This window comes from Mastigoproctus giganteus, chromosome 7 (assembly GCF_048544385.1).
Source record: "Mastigoproctus giganteus isolate SK-2022 chromosome 7, ASM4854438v1, whole genome shotgun sequence".
In the NCBI taxonomy this organism is placed as follows: Eukaryota; Metazoa; Arthropoda; class Arachnida; order Uropygi; family Thelyphonidae; genus Mastigoproctus; species Mastigoproctus giganteus.
In genome coordinates, this window is record NC_143581.1 from 54551037 (window position 1) to 54576530 (window position 25494).

At 37.8% G+C, this 25494-nt stretch overlaps 1 protein-coding gene across 1 annotated transcript in view; it reads right to left on the minus strand.

Annotated features, from left to right (window-relative positions):
* The window catches only part of LOC150082907 (peptidyl-prolyl cis-trans isomerase B-like), a 50909-nt gene extending 27214 nt beyond the window's left edge, over positions 1 to 23695 (minus strand). Inside the window, exons 1-2 of the mRNA XM_090377667.1 lie at positions 23573 to 23695; positions 4339 to 4543 (exon numbers count right to left, since the gene is read on the minus strand). Coding sequence (XP_090233793.1) covers positions 4339 to 4543; positions 23573 to 23626 — 259 coding nt within the window. The 5' untranslated portion in view covers positions 23627 to 23695. The remainder of the gene's footprint in view (positions 1 to 4338; positions 4544 to 23572) is intronic.
* Between the last annotated feature and the right edge of the window lie 1799 nt (positions 23696 to 25494).

Below are 25494 nucleotides of genomic sequence, written 5' to 3' on the forward strand. Positions count from 1 at the left end.
TCGTCACCTAACCTTAAAGGTTAGGTTAGGAAATAATGGGAAAAGAAAGAAAGATTCTTTATATATATATATAATACAGTAATAAAAATACAGTAATAAAAATTAATATTTTGTTAATAAACAATTTGTGCGCTAGTCCACCCATGATTCTAAAGAAAAAAGGTCAGGTTATCCCCTCCACTTCGGGAGGGGTTCAATCTCCCATGAGATTCAAGTGGAGGTAACTGACCGTTTTTCACCATTATGGAAAGCTTTCATTAGGGCAAGTGACCATTAGTACTCCCGAGATTAGGGCAAGTGATACTAAACCGATGTTATCGTCTGTTGTTTTCACGCACCAATCAGCACATCGTTTGCCATGCCCACCTGTCAATCAATATGTCATTCTCAACTTCTGCTCCACACTGATAACATCTACTGTCTGTTTACCAAGCAAGCAGCGCTAGAATGCAGTATTGGGAAACTAATTTTCTGCATATGTTAGCCGATGTTTCTCATGTTGGCTTTTTTTACCTTCACCCTTAAAAGTTTCTATTAAAATTGTTTTTATTATCACTTTATTTTCAAGTCAAAAAACATAAAACATTTTTGACCTTTTATTTTTCATTTTTATCAAGGAATTAAAAATTTGTTTTTTGTTATTTCACAACCTGTTTTTTTTTTTTGCTGTTTCACTATCAGGAAACATATTTCTGAACACCTGCATAATCAGCACAACTCAGATGAAGATTGTTTTATGACAAAAAATGCAAATAAACATTTGTCACATATGTACACAACATCATCACTATGAAATGCTACATCTATTTTTGCATGGTATATACATTGAGTGATCACTGAATTATGACCACCCCTATGAAAACTGAATGCAACCCATTGACCACATGAGGTACAAGAGTGCAGAGTTAGTCGACCTACGTAGCATAGATAAGATGTCAGTGGTTCAGTAGGTAGTAAAATTCCGAGCTGATGGGTAAAAGGAAGGATTTATCGGACTTTGACAAAGGACAGATTGTGGGTGCTCAATGAGCTGGTGCCTCGATTTCCCAAACGGCTGAACTGGTGGGGTTTTGAGAGCCACCGTAGTTAAAGTTTACCAGGACTGGCAAAATGGTCAAACAACGACCCGATGGCAAAACTGCAAAGGTCAGCGAAGGCTGATATTAGAGGTGAGCGCCGGGTCTGACGACTCATACAGGCAAACAGGAGCAACACTGTTGAAGAGCTGACTACCCAATACAACATGGGCCAACCCGGAACAATATCTGGCATGACTGTGCATTGCACACTCGCATGTATTGGCTATACCAGCAGACGACCCCTATGGCATCCTCTCCTTACCAAGGTTCATTGGCATAAAAGACTCGCCTGGTGCAAAGAGCATACAACTTGGACGTTAGAAGACTGGAAGCAGGTGTGCTGGCCAGACGAGTCACATTATTTACTCCACACCGAGGATGGTCGTGTATGGATTTGGCATCAAAAGTGCAGGACGGTGGAGGCGGTTGTATGGTGTGGGGCATGTTTCACTGACAGAAACTTGGACCCCTGGTGCATGTGGAACAACGTATCAGTGGTCTCCACTATCGTCAACTGCTTGCTGACTGTGTACACCCTGCTATATTACACTTTTTCCCGAATGGCAATGGTATCTTCCAAGATGACAATGCACCGAGCCATTAAGCATTTGTTGTGCAGGAATGGTTTGAGGAACACAGTTCTGACTTTCAGCATATCGATTGGCCTCCGAACTCATCAATCCCATTGAGCACTTGTGGGACACTATGACAAGGCATATCAGGGATACTGGATACACCAATTGCCTCCATAGCCGACCGCATTACACACATCTTGGTTAGCCATACCTCCCGAACGCTTCCGACATCTTGTTGAATCAATGCCACGTAGGAGACTGCTTTACTGAGGGCAAAAGGAGGACCTAAAGGTCAAGTGCAGCCATTATCAACTCACTGCAGAATGGAAGCCTCCTCAACAATTCATGCCGAGGGAAATGGACCATAATCTGCCACGCTGGTCCAGTGCGGGTTGGCAGATCGACCGTATTCAGCAGTCAGGGGCTTTAACCCTGGTCTACTCAAAGAGCGTGTGCTACTGCACTCCCGCTCCTGACCACTCGGCTACGGAGGCCGTTCTACAAAGTATTAAGTAGGTGGTCATAATTCAGTGATCACTCAGTGTATATTAATATTCACAATATAAATATAAAAACCTATGTAGTATTTGTATTTATATGTGCAATATATATATATTAAAGGGGACTCAAATTTAAATATGGCCGGGGAAGGGACCTCAAATTTAAATATGGCAGAGGCCCATTTCATCCTTAATCTGGCCTTGAAAACAGGTATGCATTCTGAACACTAAGTGCAGAGAGTTTATTAAAGGAATCTTGCAAGCTGAAGTTTAACATTGACAAATGCAAAGTACTGCATATGGGTAGCAGTAACCCCAGAGAAATGTACCAAATATGTGGTGTTACACCCAGGGTAGTGGAGAATGAAAGAGACCTTGGGGTCATTGTGCAGTAAGATATGAAGTTTTCTGAGCAGTGCAGACAGGCTGCCAGAGTAGGTCAATGGGGTCTTGTCAATGACATATACAGGAATTTTGCGAGCAGGGATAAGGAGGTGATTATCCTCTTGTATAAGGCAATGGTCAGGCCACACCTTGAGTACTGCATACAGGTCTGGAAGCCTCATTTTAGGAAGGATGTAGAGTTGCTAGAACAAGTACAGAGAAGGGCAACAAGACTGGTGAAGGGAACAAAGGGATGCCCTTATGAAGAAGGGCTTAAGTTCTGCAAATTGCAGCTTCTGGAGACAAGGCACCTGTGAGGCGATCTGATTGAGGTGTATAAGGCCTTGAATGGATTGAGCAGGCTTAATGCTGAGGGGATTCTTCCTCTTGCTCAGATGCTTCTTGATTAGACCGGGGTTCGAGCCCATGACCACCAAATACAGAGGATGCGGAAAGGTCAGGGAATGACCACCGCATATCCCCGGAGCAATATGGCCTTAGTTGCTAATGCTCCTAAAAACCAAATAACAACAACAACATCCTCTTGCTCAGATTACAAACCTGAGGGGGCACAGATTCAAACTGAGGAAAGACAGTTGTAGAACAGATGTGTGGAAGTTTACCTTTAGCCAGCGGGTAGCTGATTGCTGGAACAAACTTCCATCTGTTGTTGTGGAAGTTGATAGCTTAAATAAATTCAAGCAGAACTAGACAAACATTTGGAATGAATGGATCAGTGAAATGAAAAGGGTGTTTTTTTTTTTTGTTTTTTTTTGGCTGATGCCGTAAAGCTTGCTTTCTTGCATTATGTGCCTCTACTAATGCTAATGCTTTCAGGTGGTTCAGAAGATACCCAATAATGTACTCATTAGAGATGACTTATGTTGGCACTGAGAGCAAACTGCTTTCGATTTGAAATTTTATTATTTTTTTAATATTGAAAGGTCACCACAATGGGATATAACTTGGAATTGCTATTATTACTGCTGTCTGTAGAAACTGAAAATGGCCCATTTCTCAGAGACATTACTTCTTTTCTTATCTTTGCAATTTTGCTAACAATGCCTGCTGTTTTTGTTATTTTGCAACTTTTTTTTTTTTGTTGCTGTTTCGGTATCAGGAAACATATTTCTGAACACCTGCATAATCAACATAACTCAGATGAAGATTATGTTTTATGACAAAAAATGAAAATAAACATTTGGTACATGACATCAGCACTATGAAATGCTACATCTATTTTTTAATTTATTTTTATGCACAGCACACTGTCCTTATACTTATTTGTTTGCAAATGTCTGAATATATAGTATTTCCTACCTGAAATTAAAAAATCATATCCACTTATAGTACAGAAAGACAAACATGTTACCTTTTTCAGATTTTAATATACAGTCTGATTTTAGCACCATTTTGGAAGTTTGGTCCTCTCAGGGTACCACTACAAGAAGGAAAGTCCCAGAGAAATGAAGTGAAAAGCAGTGAGGTAATTTTGAATTTTGTATTGCCAAGGATCAAAAAACCTTAACTAGTCTATTAATTGGATAATAATACCATAATGCTCAACATAATAAACAATTATTTTACAGTCATTTAAAACACATTCTGGATATAAGGATGTCAAATTTTTAATGTTTAAATGTGTTGTGCTGTATACCAATTAAAATGCAACAGCATTAATATTTTAGGGAAATCTTATACTGTCAGTGATACATTTCAAAGAAATAGTCTGCAGAAAGAGCTAAACATTAAATACTTTAACATACTTAGTATTTTGGAAAACTGAGTTTGAAAGCTCACCTTGTATCATGAAATCTTTAATAACTCTGTGAAATTTGGACTTTTCATACTTGTAACCTTGATAACCTTCTCCAGCAAAAGCTAAGAAGTTTTTCACAGTTTTTGGCACTGTTTTTCCAAATAGTCCTATAACAATATCCCCTTCAGGTTTGCCACCAATAGATATCTCAAAATGAACTCTATAGTCAACTGTAGTATCTCCGGCCTAAAAAAGAAACAAAAACATATGTGAAACCCATATATAAAAACAAGCTTACAAAATATCATATTACTGGGAAGCAGTGGTCTTGACAAGGGTATCTTGCCTCCCTAGGGCAGGTGAGACAGTGGCATTGTCAAATTGAAATTTCTGACAATGTATTTCATTTAAAAATTTTGAAATTAGAATAAGGGAGGTGAAGCGGCAAAACTGAACTGAAAGGAAGGTGGCGGCTGCAAGGAAAGAGAACTAAGATCTGGAGAGCTTTCTTGCTGGCAGTACTGAGTGCTTTAAAGGGGTTGTCACATATGATGAAACATTGCTCATCCATTATGACCCACAAACAAAACAACAATCCACGAAATGGGCACACCCAATATCACCTGTAAACAAAAAGTTGAAACTTTCCAAATTATCAACAAAACTTATGGCCACCATCTTCTGAGATCAAAATGACATTTTTATCAATTTCTTGAAAAGTGGAATAACCATAAAGAAAGATGTTGCTTGTCCCTGTTAAAGCTTAAACTCTGAAAACCAAAAGACCTGAACTGAATCAGCAGGACATCAAGTTTCATCAGAATAAAACAAGAAAAACAGCAGAGAGTTCTTTACTTATATAAACTCTAGAAGGAAGGGGATGAATCAGATTGGTCCACTTGATATCCATTTGATATCGATGGTTCCACTGTTGATGATCCTGTTCAGGTAGCTAACAAACTGAATGAGTATTTTGCATCAACATTTATACATGAGGAGTTATTCAGGGAGGGGAATGCCAGACATGTATTAAACTCTGGCAGTGAGCTAAATGATTTTGTAACAGCTGAGAGCAAAATGGAGCAGAAATTGTTGAAAATAAACATAAGAAAGGCACCTGGGATGAATAGAATAATATCCAGTTATATTAAAAGAAGCAGCAAAGGAAGTAAGCAAACCCTTAGCCATAATTATGAGAGCTTCCTTGGACTCAGGGGAGGAACCTATGGACTGGAGATCTGCAAATGTGATCCCAATTCACAAAGGAGGATCAAAGTGTTACACAAGTAATTACAGACCTGTTAGTTTAACTTATGTTCCAGGTAAATTAATGGAGGCACTGATTAAAGAAGCACTGCAAGATCATCTAGACAAGACTTCAGTTCAGACACATCATGGGTTTATTAAGGGGAAATCTTGTCTGACCAATTTGATTGGATACTATGATGTGGTCTCAAAGGAACTGGATGTAAAGAATAATTTTGATATCATATACTTGGATCTTAGGAAGGCTTTTAATACTGTTGCACATGCAGTGGCGGATTAAGGATAGTTTGGGCCCCTAGGCAAATTATATTTGGGGGGCCCCCCAAAAAAAATAATAATAAAAAAAGAATAAAAAATAAAAGTTAGGTGGCAAATAAATGAAATTTTGTACTTTTGAATTTTTACTTAAATTTTCGCTTAAATTATTCAAGATTTTCTCTTAAATTAATCAAAATTTTTATGTTTACTGAAAACATTAATTTATTTTAGAACACTATAGGAAAATGTCTTGGCTTGGGGGCACCCCAAAGCCTAGGGACCCTAGACACGTCCCTCATTGCCTTAATGGGTAATCCGCCACTGTGCACATGGAAGACTGCTGTACAAATTGGAGCAGCGTGGCATTAAGGGTAAGTTGCTGCTATGGATAAAGAGATGACTGAGAAGGAGAAGACAAGAGTGGTAATCAGTGGACACTGCTCTTCGTGGACTAATGTTATTAGTGGAGTCCCCAGGATTCAGTGTTGTTTTCTGTATTTATTAATAATATTGATGAAGGTATATCAGGCTTAATGTCTAAGTTTGCAAATGATACAAAGGTTGGCAGGGTTGTTAGTGACAATACACTACTGCAACAGGATCTAGAAAAGTTGAGCAGATGGGCTGAGAGGTGGCAACTGAAGTTTAACATTGACAAATGTAAAGTACTGCATATGGGTAGCAGTAATCCCAACGTAAAGTACCAACTGTGTGGTACTACACTCAGGGTGGTAGAGAATGAAAAGGATCTGGGATAATTGTGCAGTGCAGTCAGATATGAAGTTTTCTGAGCAGAAAGTCTCCAAGAGTAGCTCATGGTCTTGTCAATGATATACAGGAAAATTTCTAGCGGGGATAGGAAGGTGATTATTCCCTTGTATAAGGCAATGGTCAGGCCACACCTTGAGTACTTTATACAAGTCTGGAGACATCATTTTAGGAAAGATGTAGAGCTGTTGGATCAAGTATAGAGGAGGTTTGTGCTCTGGGGAGATGCGGTGGTCATTCCCTGACCTTTCTGCATCCTCCGTATTTGGTGGTCACGGGCTCGAACCCCAGTCTAATCAAGAAGCGTGTGCTATGCACTGCCACTCCTGCCCACCTGTCTATGGAAGTGTCAGTACAGAGAAGGGCAACAAGATTAGTGAATGGAACAAAGGGTTGCTCTTACCAAGAAAGGCTTAACTTTTGCAAATTACAGTGTCTGGAGACTAGGCACCTGCGGGGTGATCTGATTGAGGTGTATAAAGCCTTGAATGGTTTGAGCCTGCTCAATGCTGATGGGCTTGCCCAGATTAATTGTCTGAGGGGGACATAAATTCAAATTGAGGAAAGACAGTTGTAAAATATATGTGCGGGAAATTTGCCTTTAGCCAGCGAGTGGTTGATTGCTGGAACAAACTTCCACCTGTCGTAAAAGTTGATAGCTTAAATAAATTCAAGGCAGAACTAGACAATCATTTGGAGTGAATGGATGGTGAAATGGGAAGGATTTTTTTTTTTTTTTTTTGGCTGATGCCATATAAGCTTGCTTTCTTGCATCATATGCCTCTAATAATGCTAAAACTAATAATGCAAGGCTGCACACAGCACTGATTTTTTTTTTTTTTTTGTTTGGTAGACAGTAGGCATACCCCTGCATGGTAAGGTGTTTGAGAGTGATATGGAACTCATTTCTGACATTAAACATTAGTATAAATATCAGCCTCCTGATTTTACCAAAGTGTATCACTGCCTAGAACGAACACTGGAGAAAATGCAGCAATTGTGGTGGTTCCTACATAGAGTGATATTTTCACAAAGTTCAGCAATGTTATCTGTGAAGTATGGTTGCAATATCTAAGACAATAAAGATGTTACAGCTTATAGTGCATTACTTATTCACCTGCCTTTCTAATAATAATAAAAGTAGTGCTTCTCAAGGCGACTTGTGAACAACTTGTTGGCTGTTCAGTCCTCAATGTATTAATTTATTTCATAGGCATATAGCTTTTGGTATATGAAATTTTTTAACAGAGCAGAATTAACAAAATCTATCTAATACAGACTAGGTATATACTTCACGTGCAAATATAGATGCAAAATCAATTCATTAGTATGCTGTACATGTTCATCAATAGTAACACCATTTAATCTAGTAGTTCTATATGATTCAACAATTTCCTTCTAAGCATTAGCATATGCAGAGATTTCCTTACTACTTTCTTTGCATTCTTAGCCCAAAGACTCAACATGTCTTGGCTTGCCTAATTCCCTGAGTAACTTGGTTAAAGTAGGACTCTATTCCATGTATCTGTATCCACAGACAATTTATAATCATCTCATTTATTTTTCTTCTTTTCAACTAAGCTCATCAGTTAATTTGGCATCCATTTTTGCCTAAACCTTAATATCTCTTATTTTATAGAAAAAACTTAGTCATCTCTATGATAACCTCTCTGAATGCATACTATTTGGCATTTACACTTTTTAACATTAGTTGGTCCCAGTGAAAAGAGTTTAAAAAATGCCTGACCCCATTATAATAACCTTTGTAAAAACAAAACACTTCCCCGACAGTCGTTATTTCTTCAAATAAGTTTCATACCATTATACTATAATCACTGTCACCTGAAGGTTCCTTTACTTGAGAATTTTTAAAACATGATTAATCACTGCTCATAACCAGATAAGGGATATTGCTTTATTTTGTTGCCTCTCTAACATGGTGTAGAAAATGGTTATCCAGCAAATCAAGAAATGTCTCACTACTAAATGCGTTCTAATCAATATCTAGATAATTAAAATTCCGAGAACAAGGCACTCTGCCCCTTAAGTCATTTGGCCTATAAAAGGCTTCTATTCTCATTTATTTTATCCAGTACTTATGCCACCAGATGGATTCAACATAACACTGGCCTGTGTCTACTTAACTGTTTTAAAATGTGCTTCTTAACAAAAAAAAAATAATAAAATAAAATAAATAAAAAATAAACATAACTCCCCCACCTACAATGGAGGTGGGAGAATTATACCTACAATGTCAGCATTCAGTGGCTTAACCAATCTTCAAATTCATCAAGTTTATTCTTGATGAATTCTCATAGCATTAGTGTAAGCAAGTAAATGTGTTTTTAGCAAATCTTACAGAGCCTGTGTAATTGCAAGTCCTATGAACCCCCCCAGTAAGTCCTTTAATCTCCACCTTGCTTTCCACACTACTGCAAGGATCAATTTCATCTCTGCTTATGGATGCCATTAAACTTTTAGTCCCCACAAACTAGCAGTTTTCTGACCCACCTAACACTGTCTCAATTGCATCAGCAAATATTCTTGCATCATTTCTATTTAAGCGTATATCATCCCATTATTTATAATGATTAAATTATTTTTATATAGGATAATACATTTCTTTTATACTCCGAGTTATATAGTCATAGTTGTAAAGATCAAAAGATGCAAGGAAGTGGCCCTCTGAATTGGGGAGGGGGAGTTTATTCAAACCTTTTCTCCTTCATGTCATACTCTTTCCACTGACAAATTCAATATCATGCAATTTCAATTGTCATTTAATTTCATTGGACTACTAATCCAAACTACCAAGAAAGGCAGCCCTTCGAAATTTTTTAGATTTCATATATTAGTTTTCCCCAATAGTGTATATTTATGCATCTTGCTTTTCTGTGTTCCCTTTCAATGTGAAAATTCTACCATTGTTCAATATTGTTATTGGGTTTACTGAATGGAAAGATAAGCCTTGCAATTAGCTATTTGAACCAAATCCTGCTCCAGCAGGATTTGGTTCAAATAGCAATGAGGAATGACAAGTGCAATGAGGAATGACATGCACAGCTGGTATTCTATTGTCCAAGATCCAGGTTATCAAATTCTGAATGAAAATGAAATTTAACTACACATCATTACATCAAAGGAGAAGAACAAGGGGAGGCATCACATGAGAAAGAACTGATCCTATGTACAGGGACAATTTCAGCTTTTGAAATGGCTAGAAATGTAAAAATAAAAAATATGATTCAACCAAAACTTGTGAAGAAGCTTCCAGATTTAGCCACTAAGAAAATATTAAGTGGCTTCAAACAAAATAAATTATATTTTATACAAATAAAATTATGTACTCTAATTTGTTAAAAATCCATTTCCTCATAAAGCAATAAATATATATAAATGCAGTGTTCTCCTCAAAAAAAGTCTGCAAGCCGGGTGGGGAAGTGTAATACTTTGCAATATTATAAAATTTCCTGTTATTTTAAATGACTTAAAAAAAGCAGTTTAGAGAAAAAAATTAATTGCATAATTTAACATTATATGCTCCTGTCACATTTATGTCACGATCATATAGTATGTTCGAATTACTATTCGATCGAGATAAGTGAGCAGTACTACACAGTACAGTGAGAATCGCTTAAATTTTAGCCGGGTGGTCAGTTAAATTCAATGGGCGGTGAACCCATTCCCGGGGAGAACACTGTAACTGTATGAATTAATGGACAAATATATTACTATGTGCTGATGTACAAGCACATAAATAATCATTCATAAACATGTATCTTTTAGAAATGTCATAACTAAATAAATTAAAAATGCAGTATCATATTTTAAATATCACACATCTTGATAACATTTTCATCATTTGATTATCTGGCAAAATCGTTTCATCTGAAGAGGACTGATATTTCATTATACCAGATAATCGAAACCCTACCATATTTGTAAAAAAAATAGAAAAATGGCCACTCTCATTTTACCTTGAAAAGTATGCCTAGCAGAGGACATTTCTACAGTCTCTATGATGAGTACAACCCAAGTTAACCTAAAATTATCAAATTAGTTTACATCAAGAAATGCAGGATCCTACATCTCTTGATGTAAACCCACTGCCACCTAAATATTTTATCTACATCTTTTTTGAGGTAGCATATGCTGGTTACTTGGCCAAAACTTCTAATCAATGGTAAATTTTGACATCTAATTTGTAATACTGTACTTTCAGTACTGTTATTTCTTATCAGAAACAATACAGGGAGCCTGATATGATCCCACAAATGATATTAACTTATGCAATTCAATGGCCACATACAATGAGTAAAGCTTAGATATTTAGCCAAAATATCTTAAATGTCTACAGGAACTCTCCGACTTACGGAAATTTGACTTTACGTAAGTTTTTTTCCGGCCAGTGCAAACTTAAAAAAATCATGGAAACGTATTTTGCATCCCGAACGAATAAATGGAGGTATCGTGAAAATATCGTAATGTGAACCCAATAACACATTGTTTTATTATTATTATTATTTTTTTTTTTTGTAATTCATTCCAAGTCCTTGGAAGTTGAAAATTTTACTATATTACTAAGCTATTTATCTCTCTAAAAGGTCATATTTATAATGGAAATTGCACTACCCTTTCATCGTTATCATATGTTCCTGTTATAAGAATCAATTTTGAACGCCTTTGTGATATTTTTCTCAAGGATGTTTCTGAAGGTCACGACGAAAAAACAGTATACCTTTCCGGTTTATTGGGCTTTTCTGTTAGTGCATCTAATTATAAACAGGTAGTAAACTCAATCTTATTGCATTTGCAACAATACTAATAACTGCAATTGTGTGGGTTTTTACACTATTATGGTGAAATGTGTTCCCCTTCACTGAAATTTTCAATCATATAAAAAACAAATTTTCAGGAAATTCTCTTCATTCCTACTTACGTAGATGAAGGGAAAGTGACCAACGGAAAGTGCAAGTGCCAGGAAACGAAACAAAATTGATTTAGAAATGAAGATGAAAATGATTAAGAAGTACAAAGCAGGACAAAGTTTGTCAGCTATTGCAAGGGAATTTAGGTCTCGCTGCTTCAACAACGAATACTATTTTAAAGGACAGTGCGCGTATAAAAGAACAGACCAAAGGAGGATCAACACACTTAAGATCAGCAGTGATCACAAAACAGCGTTCAGATGCTATATGGAAGATGGAACAGCTGTTGATAATATGGATGGAAAATCAGATTCAGAAGCGAATGCCCCTGAGTCTAGTGACCATTCAAGCTAAAGCAACAAGTATTTATAAAGATATTAAGGATAAGTATGATGAACCCCAACCCAAGTTTGTGGCAAGCAACGGGTGGTTTAATAGGTTCAAGCATCGTGCTGGTTTCCACAACATTAAAGTATGCAGTGAAGTCGCCAGTGCTGATTCTGTAGTTGCAGAGAAATTGTGATGTGTTGGAAAAAATTATTGATGAAGACGGCTATTCAACGCAGCAAATTTTTAACACTGATGAGACTGCTCTGTATTGGAAAAAAATTCCGGATCAAACATACATTGCCAAAGAGGAAAATACAATGTCAGGTTTCAAGGTGTCAAAAGATAGGGCCACGCTCTTGCTTGAGGCTAATGCAGCGGGAGATGACAGATTAAAACCACTGCCTGTGTACCATTCTGGAAATCCTCGTGCATTTAAGGGCATCAATAAAGCCACCCTACCCATGCATTTCCGATCGAACCAGAGAGCATGGATAACAATATATCTCTCTCTCTCTCTTTGAGAATTGGTTTAAATGCTGCTTCATTCCAGAGGTTGAAAAATATTGTAAAGACAATGATGTTCCTTTAAAAATTTTGCATCTATTAGATAATGCTCCTGGACATCCTACACATCTAGATGATTTCAATTCGAATGTGAGAGCCATATTTCTACTGCCAAACACGACTTCACTCATCCAACGTATGGATCAGGGTGTTATTTTGAATTTAAAAGCATACTATTTATGCACGACATTTGCTCGGGCATTGTCTGCAGTAGACGATGAGAAAAATTTTACGTTAAGAGACTTTACAATATTATCTTACAATATTTACCATGCCATCTTAAACATTAATAAGGCCTGGGTGGATATTACTAAAAGTTGTTTAAATGGGCCATGGAAGAAAATATGCCCATGGCAAATAAAAGACATCTAAGGATTTGAAAAAGATGAATCGTATGAAGAGGTTACAGATAAGGTTGTAAAGGTTGCAGACCACAAACTGAGCTCCCTGCCACACCTCACCCATCTCAGATCAAAAGTCAAGAAGCTCTCTGGTTCCATTATTTGTATCTCCAGGAATGACTGGGGTCTTTCCAAGAGGATGCTTTGTCTTTACTATAAAGCAGTCTTCCTGCCGATCATCACATATGCATCCTGGTTTCACTGAGTTGGCTTGGTCAAGATGAGAGACAGATTGAGTTCCATCCAACGTATAATGCTACTGGCTACCTTTAGAGTTTGCAGAACAGTATCTACAGCAGCCATCCAAGTCATAGCTGGAACTCTTCCTCTGGATCTGTATGCCGTGTACAGAGGACTAGTATTTAGAATTAAAAACAATATCCCCACTAAGTTGCTTGACATCGAGCTTGATCTTGACACCGACCCAAAAGCTGAGAAAGCCAGATGCTATAACGAGTTAGTGAACATCTGGCAGACTTGCTGGGATACATACCATGTTGGAGTGGTTACTAGAAGATTCCTTCCTGATGTCACCTCTACATCCTCTAATTCTGTCCAATCCTGGCTTTCCCTCACCATGGAGACTTCCTTCCTGGTTACAGGACATGATTCTCTTAATGAAAAACTGCACCAACTAGGCCTCTGCACGACTGACCTGTGCTACTGTGGAGCCAAGGAAACCTGGAGACACCTCCTTTTTGACTGTATTCTGTATGAAGATTTGAGGCAAGGTTTAGTGAACACCATCCCGATATCTGAAAATCAATTAGACCAGTTACTCCTAACCCCTGAACGTGTATCTGCCCTTCACAACTTTGCTACAGAAGTCTTTGCTTGAAAGAGGAGATCATATAGAGTGGTCAACACCCCTGGCATTGGGCCTGAAGTGGATTAGATGGTTTTTTTTTTTCCTCCTCTGCTTCTTCCTTTATTTTTTTCCCTCAAGTGTAGCTTGAGGGAAAAATAAATAAAATAAATTTAAAAAAATAAAATTTTTAAAATTTTATTTTTCTGGTTTTTTTTTTTTCTCTCTCTCTCTAGTGTACCTATGCCAATATTCTCTCTCATGGGTAAATTTTTATTTTATTTTTTATTTATTTATTTTATGTATATTTTTTTCCCTTGCGTTCTGTTTGGAGTCAGCCACTCCAGACTTATTTTTATTTATTTTATTTTATTTTTTTATTATTTTTCATTTTATTCTATTTTTTTATTTTTCATTTTATTTTATTTTTTCTCCATAATCTGCACCACGGGTGTTTTTTTTTTTCTCTATTTTGTCTGTCCCTCTGGAATGGGCTCCCAGAGGATTCTGGCCCATCTGCTGGCAACATCAGGTGGGTCAGTCTCTTTTGAGACAGTATGTGCATTACTGGGACTGGCCCATTTCCCATGGTGTGGATGAGTACCCAGAATCATCTCTCCAGGTGACTGATGCTTCTGGGTAGCCAAGCGGCCTTATGTGTGCGTTCTGTTGTTGTAACAGAACACACATATAATACACACAAACCTACGTCACACACATATCTGGCCCATTTGTAGTGATACCGTTCTTCACGGAGATACGATGCAAAGTTGAACAGACATTCTAGGTGCCACCCTTTGCAAAAACACATGTCCACACATGTAAAGGTTGCGGAGCTACTTCAGTTGGAGGTTGATGCCAAAGACGTGGAGGAGTTAATAGAGGAAGAAGAGAAGGAATTATCTAACGAAGAACTTATTGACTTGCAGGTAGCGATAGTGAAAGAAGAAAATGCTGACAAAGCTCGAGATGAACCAAATGAGGAGCCGAGACGCTTCATCACCAGAGAGATGAAATGGCATTTCGTGAAATTGCATCAGCAATGGTGGATGAATCCTGACAGCGAACGATTCTTAAAAGTTAACAGAAGGGTGAATGATATACTTGCTTGCTACAAAGAAACCTACGATGAAAAGAAAAAAGCCACTGACTGTCCAGTCATCCATTAATGTTTTTTCGTAAGTTTGAGTGGCCGACCACTCCTAAATCTCCACAGCCCCCAACCTTTGCAGCGGCGTACTTAACAGCTGAAGACTGATTCTGGCAACGATGCTTAAGAGGTAAAACTTACTGACATTATGCCTGGCTCCTCTCTTTTTTTTTTGTAATTTTATAATTTTGAATTTTTTTTAAATTGCACACTTTTGTAATTTTTCCTGCGCATGAGATAAAAAATTGAATAAATACAATAAATAATTTTATTTACACATTCATCGAACATTTCATTTTTGATTCAATCAATTCAGTGAGCACAGTTGCAAGTGCACATTATGCCTGTCTCCTCTTTTTTTTTTTTGTAATTTTATAATTTTGAATTTTTTTTAAATTGCACACTTTTGTAATTTTTCCTGTGCATGAGATAAAAAATTGAATAAATACAATAAATTTTATTTACACATTCATCGAACATTTCATTTTTGATTCAGTCAATTCAGTGAGCACAGTTGCAAGTGCTACACAAGCATGAGGAAAATTGACTTACATAGCATTCTGCGGAATGCAACCCTTACGTAAGTTGGGGAGTTCCTGTATTTCCATATTTTTGAAAATAGGAATTTTCAAAAAATATGAAACAATTTAAATAAAAAAAGCAAAAAAAGCCCTTTGGTTTTAAAGAACCTCTTCTTCTATCATCATGTCCATCCCCCCCCCATACATTTAAGGAAAATTAGAAACAGGAGACTCCTCCCACCAAAGCCAAACCTTAAAAAAAAAAAAAAAAAATCCACTTTCTGTACTGGTACATCCTAAGTAATGCATATAGCTTTTCATAAAGTCATAAACAGCTATTCTCAAAGGAGCCAGAGAATAATCATTTAAGTCTATAACAGAATCTTTTGGAATTTTTAATCCCAATTTGTATAATAATTTTTAATTTAATTTTTAAATTTTTTTTGCATCCAACTGTTTTACAACTTTGTCATAAATAATTAACTGGATTGGTCAGGCAGGCAAGACTTCCTTACAAATCCGTACTGTGATTAATTAAGGATACCATTCCTGTCGAGATGGTCCTGCACTGACTCTATGATCTTACTCACCACCAAAGTCATACTCGCTGGTCAATAGTTGTCCATAATGTCTTTTGCAACTCCTTTGTGGGTTGGGGAGACAGCATTTCTCCAGTCCAGGAAGATTACCCTGGAGTCAAATGATTATCTCATTAACATCCCCAACAGTCTGATGCACCCAGTCTTTTTAGTATTACAGGATGTATGCTGTCTACTTATGGAATTTCACTTTCTGTCAGCCTCAGTAGCTTTTATAATAGCTCTTCTCAGAGATTACTATATTCCTTATTTTACAGCAATGACTCCTTGTCATTCTTCCCCCACGTGGTTTACATGGTCTTTCAAAGTGTAAATGTTACAATGTACCTTTTCATCTTGTTTGCCACTTCTGGGCTTACTCTGATTTGTTCTCTTCTTTTTTTGTATTTACATACAAGAACAACAACTTGTGTTCATTTTTATCTCTTTGCTAGTGATTTTTCACATTCAGCTTTCGCTCATCTTGCCCCATTCATGGCTTTGTACATGGTTATAATACTCATATAAATTGCATCTCACAATAATCTGTAAATATTTCATGCTTATTATTCTTTTGCTTGATTAAACCCTAAACCTCTCTTGCTTGCCATTGACTTTGGTAACTTTCTTTCACAGAACTTTTCCTTTGGAATGAATACATTTGTGCCTTTCAAGATAAACCCTTGAATACATCCCATAATAAAGACATCTGACAGCATATAGTTGTCTCTCCAGTTAATGGAGTTCAAGAAATACTTCAAGCTACTACATTCCACTCTTATGAAATTTTAGCCCTCATCTTTTCCTTTGGCTACAGAAATGGCTTTGGAAACTGTTTTTATGACAATGTGGTTGCTACCCACTATTGGTTCCTGCACTACAAAATGTCACTGGTTTTATTTATGAAAATGCCACTTCAGAGTATCATTTGTATTTTTAAACTATAGCATGTAGGTAAAAGCAAATAAAATTACATTTCACATTTGTATTTTCACCTGAAATTGTTCAACAAAAGGAGAGCCACACTTCTCAAACTACATATGACAATCATCTTCTAAGAAATAAAAAAAAAAATAATAAAAAAAATTGCAAAAGCACACTGCCAACATAAGTAATAACTGGCAATTCATTAGCAGTGCAAGTGCAGACTGATATTAGTTGAGGACTGCCTATACATTGATTTAATAAGAAAACTTCTGCAGCACAATTTATATTTCCTCTTCTTACATATAAATTTCCCATTTCTGTTATTGCTCTGAAGTTTCACTGAAAAATTCACCTGCTTAAATATTCTTTTAGTGGCATGGTATGCAGGTATTTCAAGAACTGGAAGTTGGCAAAATTAACGAGCACTTAAACCTGCGTGGAGTGTAATCTACCTTTAATTTCTTAAAGAATTTTGGATTATTCTCAGATATTTTGTGGTAACTCCTGTAATGCTATCCTTACGATACCATCAGATTCACGATATGAGATTGATGGTATCGTAAGGACAGCATTACTGTTATTATTATTAGCCATATAGTGCAAGGAAGCCTGAGGCTTATGCTGCACCAGCCGAAAAAAAAATTTCTGAATTACCCTGGAGAGACAGAGAGAGAAGTAGAAGGGAATCACCAAGAAAGAGAATAATGGTGATATCCAGCTCAGGCCTCTGGGTGTGTACCAAGCCCATACTCACCAGATGTGAGCCCCTGGGGTTATTTACAGAAGTTCACTGAAGAAGTGGTACAAGAAGTATCACAAAATATGAAAATAATCATAAAATCTTTAAGAAATTAAAGGCAAGTTGCATTCCACACAGGATTAAGTGCTCACATTATTTTGCCAGTTTCCAATCCCATCACTAGTTTCTGGAAAATTAAATTTTTCAAATTTTCCTGCAACTAGTGATGGGTCAAGTAGCAAAAAAAATTCAGAATTGTTATTTTTTTTTTTTTTTTTTTTTTTGCCACTTATATTTTCAATCTTTACACAACTGTGAAAAATCCATGTTCAATATTAAAAACATTTTTTTAATTTTTGAAAATTAAAATTTCCTTTATGAGCAAATGCAAAAACCATATATTTCAACAAATGCTGTGACCCAAGCTTATCAGTAATAGAAGTGCTCACTGCATGGACCATGCACAACAGTTTGATAAAAGAATGCATCAATGTCATGAAACCAGAGGGCATTACCAATTGGAGGAAAGCACATGGCAGTAAAGGGTGCACTATCATAAACTGCACATGACATATGTCAATCATCATGTGCATATCACCACAGCAAAGCAAAAGACTCAAGCTAATGGAAGTGCTGTGGCTCAGAGCAGAACTGAGGGGCGCAGCTGTCCTCTGACTCACAGCCTTATAAAATGCACTGTTTGCTTGATGTTTGCAGAGCAATCGGGTACGGGACATGATACTGCCAAGGGGGATGTCTTTGTGTGTGCGCGATGCAAGGAGTGTATCGATATCAAGCAACAACTCGGCATTCTTGTGGGCCTATATGAGAGCTTGAAGGACAGGTTGGATGCCCTCGAAGAAACTAAATTGAGGGGTCCATCAAGCTCTCAGCTGCCCACATCAACGCCAGAGCTTGCACTTGGGCATCGCGTGACACAGAGGCAACCCCCAAGGCAGAATGCGCTGGTCCTGAAGGAACTAGTAGTTGTTGGTGACTCTATTGTCAGGGAAACGGGGAACATGCTTTGTAAAAAAGATAGGTGGAACAGGACCAGGGTATGTCTGCCAGGGGCAAAGGTTGATGACGTTGTAGAGCGAATATCATCTTTTAAGGGCACAAAAGGTGATATAGTTGTACACGTTGGCACTAATAATATTAAGAGTAGGAGACCGGCAGAATTACTTAACAAGTACAGGTCACTGTTGAACAAAAGCCGAGAATTAGGGTTGAATTTGAAAGTGTCTGCAATTCTGCCCAGACACGATAGGAGGGAGTATATGATGAGAGCCTTGTCGATCAATTCAGCCCTGGAAAGATTGTTTGCTTCTACAGGGATGGGATACACTTAAATAGAAAGGGTGCAAGAATATTTGCTGATGCTATCGAGGCAGTGTTAGGTGGGTCGGAAAACTGCTAGCTTGGGGGGAGACAAAGACCAATAGATTGACAGTAGCCACTGGCAGAGGTGAAAGAGATTCTTGCACTGCTTCTATTAGAATGAGCAGAAGCCTGGAAAACAAGATGCATGGTATTTCAGAGACTGCTGGGAGCCATTGCGGTACAAGTAAACACATGGGTTGTGTTAGGGTAGCTAAGAATTAGAAACAGGTGCAGGTATACTTGCGTGTACACCAATGCTAGGAGTTTAGTAAATAAATTTGATGAATTTGAAGTATTGCTCAAAACATCAAAGGCAGATATTGTTGGGATATCAGAGACGTGGTGTCACACAGATATAAGGGATACAGAACTGCAATTTGGGGAGTACGTCTACAGAAAGGATAGACAGGATAGGAAGGGGGGAGGGGTTATGCTATTAGTTAAGAAACACATAAAAACCAAGGAAGTGAAGCCAGTCGACATCGCCGGACAGTGCAGTGTTGAGTCAGTTTGGTGTGACATAAGCATTGGGAGATCAAAATTGAGAGTAGGAGTGTGCTATAGGCCTAATGACTCTGATGAGTATAATAAGGAACTGTACAGGGAAATAGAGTGGGCCAGTAAATCAGAGAGTCTTATAATGGGAGATTTTAATTTCCCAGATATTGACTGGAATTTGGGGGCTGGTTACTCACACACTAGCAGGGCTTTTGTGGATTTATTGGATGATTGTTTTCTACATCAGCATGTTCGGGAGGCAACTAGAGGGAGTAATACTCTTGATTTGATTATCAGCAGTGATTCTTCATGCATTAAGAATCTGCAGATAAATGAACCACTAGGTGGCAGTGATCACAGTGTGCTGAAGTGGGATTTACTCAAAGAGGTAACTACCATTAGGGGTAAAGGGAAGGGTTATTGCTTCCGTAAAGGCAACTACGATGGACTGAGACAGTATTTAAATTCTATACAGTGGGACCAACTGATGATGTTACCAACAGCAAATTCAAAATGGGAAGCATTCAAAGAACTTATCTTGGAAGCTACTAGGCTTTACATACCAACTAAGAAATATTGTTCAAGGTTTAGGCCAAAATGGATGTCAGATGAACTAATGAGGCATATGGCAGAGAAGAAAAATGCATGGGATACTTACAAATTAACACATGACACAGAAGCCTATGATAGATACAAGTTGATATGCAACCAAGTTACAAAGGAGGTTAGGCAGGCGAAGGCAGATTACGAGAAATCCTTGGCAAGGGATGCAAAGAAAAACAGCAAAGAGTTCTTTACTTATGTAAACTCTAGAAGGAAGGGGATGAATCAGATTGGTCCACTTGATATTGATGGGAACTGTTGATGATCCTGCTCAGGTAGCTAACAAACTAAATGAATATTCTGCATCGACATTCACACATGAGGAGTTATTCAGCAAGGGGAATGCCAGAGGTGTATTCAACTCTAGCAGTAAGCTACAGAATCTTGAAATAACTGGGAGTAAAGTGGAGGAGAAACTGTTGAAGATAAACACAAGAAAGGCACCCGGGGTGGATGGGATCTATCCAGTTATATTAAAGGAGGCAGCAAAGGAAGTAAGCAAACCCTTAGCCATAATTATGAGAGCTTCCTTGGACTCAGGGGAGGTACCCATAGACTGGAAATGTGCAAATGTGACCCCAATTCACAAAGGAGGATCAAAGGCTGACACAAGTAATTATAGACCTGTGAGCTTAACTTCTGTTCCAGGAAAATTAATGGAGGCACTGGTTAAAGAAGCACTGCAGGATCATTTAGACAAGACTTCAGTTATAGCTCAGACACAGCATGGTTTTGTTAAGGGGAAGTCTTGCCTGACCAACTTGATTGGATATTATGATGCAGTCACAAAAGAACTGGATGCAGGGAATAACTTTGATATTATATACTTGGATCTTAGAAAGGCTTTTGATACTGTTGCACATGGAAGACTGCTACACGAATTGGAGCAGTGTGACATTGGAGGCAAATTGCTGCTATGGATAAAGGGGTGGTTGAGGGGGAGAAGACAGAGAGTGGTAATCAATGGACACTGCTCATCGTGGACTAATGTTATTAGTGGAGTCCCTCAGTGTTCAGTGTTGGGTCCATTATTGTTTTCTGTATTTATAAATGATATTGATGATGGTATATCAAGCTTAATGTCCAAGTTTGCAGATGATACAAAGGTTGGCAGGGTTGTCAAGGACACTACTGACACTATGCTGCTGCAACAGGATCTGGAAAGGTTGAGCAGATGGGCTGAGAGGTGGCAAATGAAGTTTAACATTGACAAATGTAAAGTACTACACATGGGAAACAGCAACCCCAGAGCAACGTATCAACTCTGTGGTACTACACTGACAGTGGTAGAGAATGAAAGGGACTTGGGGGTGGTTGTGCAGGCAGATATGAAGTTCTCTGAGCAGTGCAGACGGGCTGCAAGAGTAGCTCATGGAGTATTGTCAATGATATACAGGAATTTTTCCAGCAGGGATAAGGAGGTGATTATTCCATTGTATAAGGCAATGGTCAGGCCACACCTAGAGTACTGTATACAGGTCTGGAGGCCTCATTTCAAGAAGGATGTAGAGCTGCTGGAACGAGTACAGAGAAGGGCAACAAGATTAGTGAATGGAACAAAGGGGTGCTCTTACGAAGAAAGGCTTAAGTTTTGCAAATTACAGTGTCTGGAGACTAGGCACCAGCGAGGTGATCTGATAGAGGTGTATAAAGCCTTGAATGGTTTAAGCATGCTCAATGCTGATGGGATTCTTCCTCTAGCTCAGAAAAATCACCTGAGAGGGCATAAATTCAAATTGAGGAAAGACAGATGTAGGATAGACGTGAGGAAATTTGCCTTTAGCCAGCGGGTGGTTGGTTGGTGGAACAGACTTCCATCCCTTGTGGTGGAGGTTGATAGCCTAAATAAGTTTAAGGCTCAGCTGGACAGGTATTTGGAACGAACAGAGGGGTGAAGTGGAAGTGGGTTTTTTTTTTTTTTTTTTGGCTGATGCTGCATAAGCTTGCTTTCTTGCATCAAATGCCTCTACTAATGCTAATATAATTAGGGTTATGTTATTTATGTTAACACTCCAGGCAGTTTTTCCCCCTTGATGTTCTCCACATGTGGACATATTATAATTCCAACAATGGCAGAATTGTTATGTTATTGGCTTTTTTGGAGCATTGTCAACAATGGCCATGTTGCTCCATGTATGGTGTCTGTAAATTGCATGTTTTCTGAGGTCCGTTTGTTAGATGAAAAACTTGAGGTTCCGGGAGAAACCATGCAACCCTCGGCTGAGACTGATTAACTCAGCCACATTGTGAAAAAAACACATTAAAAATTCCTCCCATCACTGAAGGGATTTGAACTCAGGTCCTTTCCACTCTTTTATGTGGGGAAGATGGCAATCCTACCAACTGTGCTACCTACAAGGGCAATAATTCTTCATTTTGAAAATGCTGGCTTGTCCCTAATAAAGTCTGGAGCAGAACCTTCAACTCCCATTGATAGCTATTTGCTTATTATATATATTTCCTTTTGATAGCTAATTTCAGGTCCAAGCTCAAGCTGTGGTTTTTTTTGGCTTGTTGCTGCCATAGTTCCTTATGAGGCTCTAACGTGAATTTTGAAAACCCAATAATAAAGTGTTGATACATAAAATAATCACAGTTTCTTGCAACTTTGCACTTTGTATATCAAAGACTACAATGACAAAACTTCTGAAGTCAAATTACAAATTACTACTGGAGGAGGCTGTTTCTGACTCTTCTATGAAGAAATGGAAGGCTGTTTTGAATTAAACATAAGATTTACCATTACTACTTTATAGTTGATGATACTGACAAGGGAATATAAGGGATGTTAGTATTAGCACTGGAAAAATGATAAAAAAATAAATAATTCAGTTTTATTTGTCAATAATAATTTTATAATAATTTCTTTCTAACTAATAATTTGCCCAATCACCGTAACTTTATAAAACTACCCATTTCTACACCACCAGGAGAAAGTTTATTCCACCAACCAATTATCTTACTGAATGCAAATTTCCACATATCTATTCTGCAAACACTTTTTCAATTTAAGTCCCCTTTGTGTGTAGCTGAAAAAGAGCACATGCCATTTAATCTTTTCAAAGCCTTATACACTTCAATTATATCAGCGCGCAACGCCCAGTTTCCACACGCTGAATTTACACAAATCCAGTTTTTTTTCCAGTTAGCAAATTTTTGTCCCCCCCCTTCCTCCCACAGCCCAACTAATTTTGCTGCATTTCTGTGCATTCTCTCTGTCTATGTTGTTCCTAAAATGAAGTTTTCACACCTATTATATTATATATAGATCTATCTTATTCAGTTATCTTACTAGGGTTGCACTAGTAATCGTGCCTTTCTAAATTCACGTTTTAATTTCTGCATTTAAGCTAAACGCACAAAAGATAAGCATACACCAACTCGGTCATAGTACAACAGTAGGCGTTGACCTGAAATTCGACACTTGAAAGCAGGATACACCCGGCTGTCTCCTTTATTTTAAAATGAATAAAACTCTCAACAAATGTCCGATCGACAATCTACCAAACTCAAGATTTGGCTGCTTTTAACTTAGTACTATTCAAAAGAATCCAACCTGAGATAAAGTGAAGGCAGTAAACAACACAACAAGTTTCTCAAAAACCACCATGACTGGAAACAGGAGATGAACTAACGGTTGAGCTACACACTGTTCAAGTGGGCTGAGCAGCGGAGCAAATTTACAGATGGTAATAATCTACCCACTCCAGTAAAAAAAACAAAAAAAAAAAACAGACAACAAAAAAACCCTCTTCTCGCTAAATGGACGGAATGAACTCTTAAGCACATAAGGCTTATACAACATCCCATTGTAACAAAAAGGGAGCAACTTTTGTAATAAATAAATAAATAATTTTTTTTTTAGTACAGTATCATGTTTGCCACAGAAAAACTAGTCGTCTTAACTAATCTGTGCATTTTCGCATGGTGACGAAGCATTTAAAAAGTTTGTTTCTTATTTTTTTTAATTGCGAATCAGCTATCTATTTTATCATTAGTCATTTTTTCTGATTTCTCTGGGTTGGTTGTTGTGTAAGGTTTTAGGCGCGTCAGCAACTTAGGCAGTACTGCGCCGTATATAATATGTCTGAAAATTGCGTGTGTTCTGTGGTCGATTTGCTGTTTGCTGGAATTAAAACCCGAGTTCCGGGAGAAAAAGCTATGTTACGGTTCCCTGAGACCGACGAACTCAGCTCTGTCGCGCAAACGGCATATAAAAATTCCTCGTCATTGACGGTATCGAGCCGAGGTGCTTTCCATACGGTGTGGGGAGGATGTTGTTTATACCAACTGAGTGATCCACGAGGGAAGTTCTCTTGTTAGTGGCGAGAGGGAAATAGCACCAGGGCGTGTGATTTCCTTCGTATTTTTCTGCAAAAAAAATCTTTTGTGGTGAAATACAGAGAAGGAAAAAAATTCGATTTTTTTTATTTAAAATGCAAATAACTACGCGAGAGAAGTAAACATTGATTTAACAATAAAAACATAACTTTTATTAATTAAATTAAAATTATTTGAAAATAACTATATTTACTTTAGCTGTAAAATATGGAACAAATTTCTCTTCCCTAACTTGTGCTGAATGAAAAATCGATTTTCAGTTGGTAATAGCCAAGGGAAAATATTGGTATACATAAATTGCGAGATTAGACCCGACATAACTTGCGCGGATACCAGCAGTTCAGTTCTTATAAAAGACGTTTCACAAAGGCATGCAAGCCCTACCTTCTCGCTCCACCTTAAAGCTAAACTGTTGCCAAATTTAAGATTTTCATACTTGTAAGGACAAATTTAAATGCTCACTGTTTCGTGCTAAACCAGCCAAAGAACGCATGCAATTACAGACACATTACACTGACACCGCCTAGGCATAGTTAGATTCATGCTAATTCTAGTCGGTTTGCCTATTTTTCTGGATGAAAAACATGAGTTTCCGGGAGAAACACCTTGCTGTTCTCGCCCGAGACCGACAAACTGTATAAAAAAAAAAAAAAAAAAAAAAAACTATGATATTAGGGTCACTCGTAAATGATTACATCTACCCATATATTTATTTTGTCTGTAAATTGCGTGCGTTTCTCGGGTCGATTTCCCTGTTTTGCTGGACAAAAAAAAAAAAAAAAAAAAGTTTCTGAGGAAAAACCTTGCTATCTGCATGAGACCGACTAACTCAGCAACGGAATGAAAAAAGCCCATCGAAGTTCCTAGCGTCATCGACGGGATTCGAATCCGGGCCTTTTCCACTCGATGTGGGGAGGACGGTGACGATACCACTGTGCTACCGCGCAGACCAATCGACGAACTCGGCCAAGGATTGAAAAACGCCCATACAAATTCCTTGTATCATTGACTTGGTTCGAACCTGGGCCTTTTCTACCTGGTGTGCTATCCGCAAGGACAGAAAGCCTGGTGAATAACCTTATAATTCTGGAACCCATTGCAATAGCTAAAAGATTGTGACAGAAACTTACAATGCAC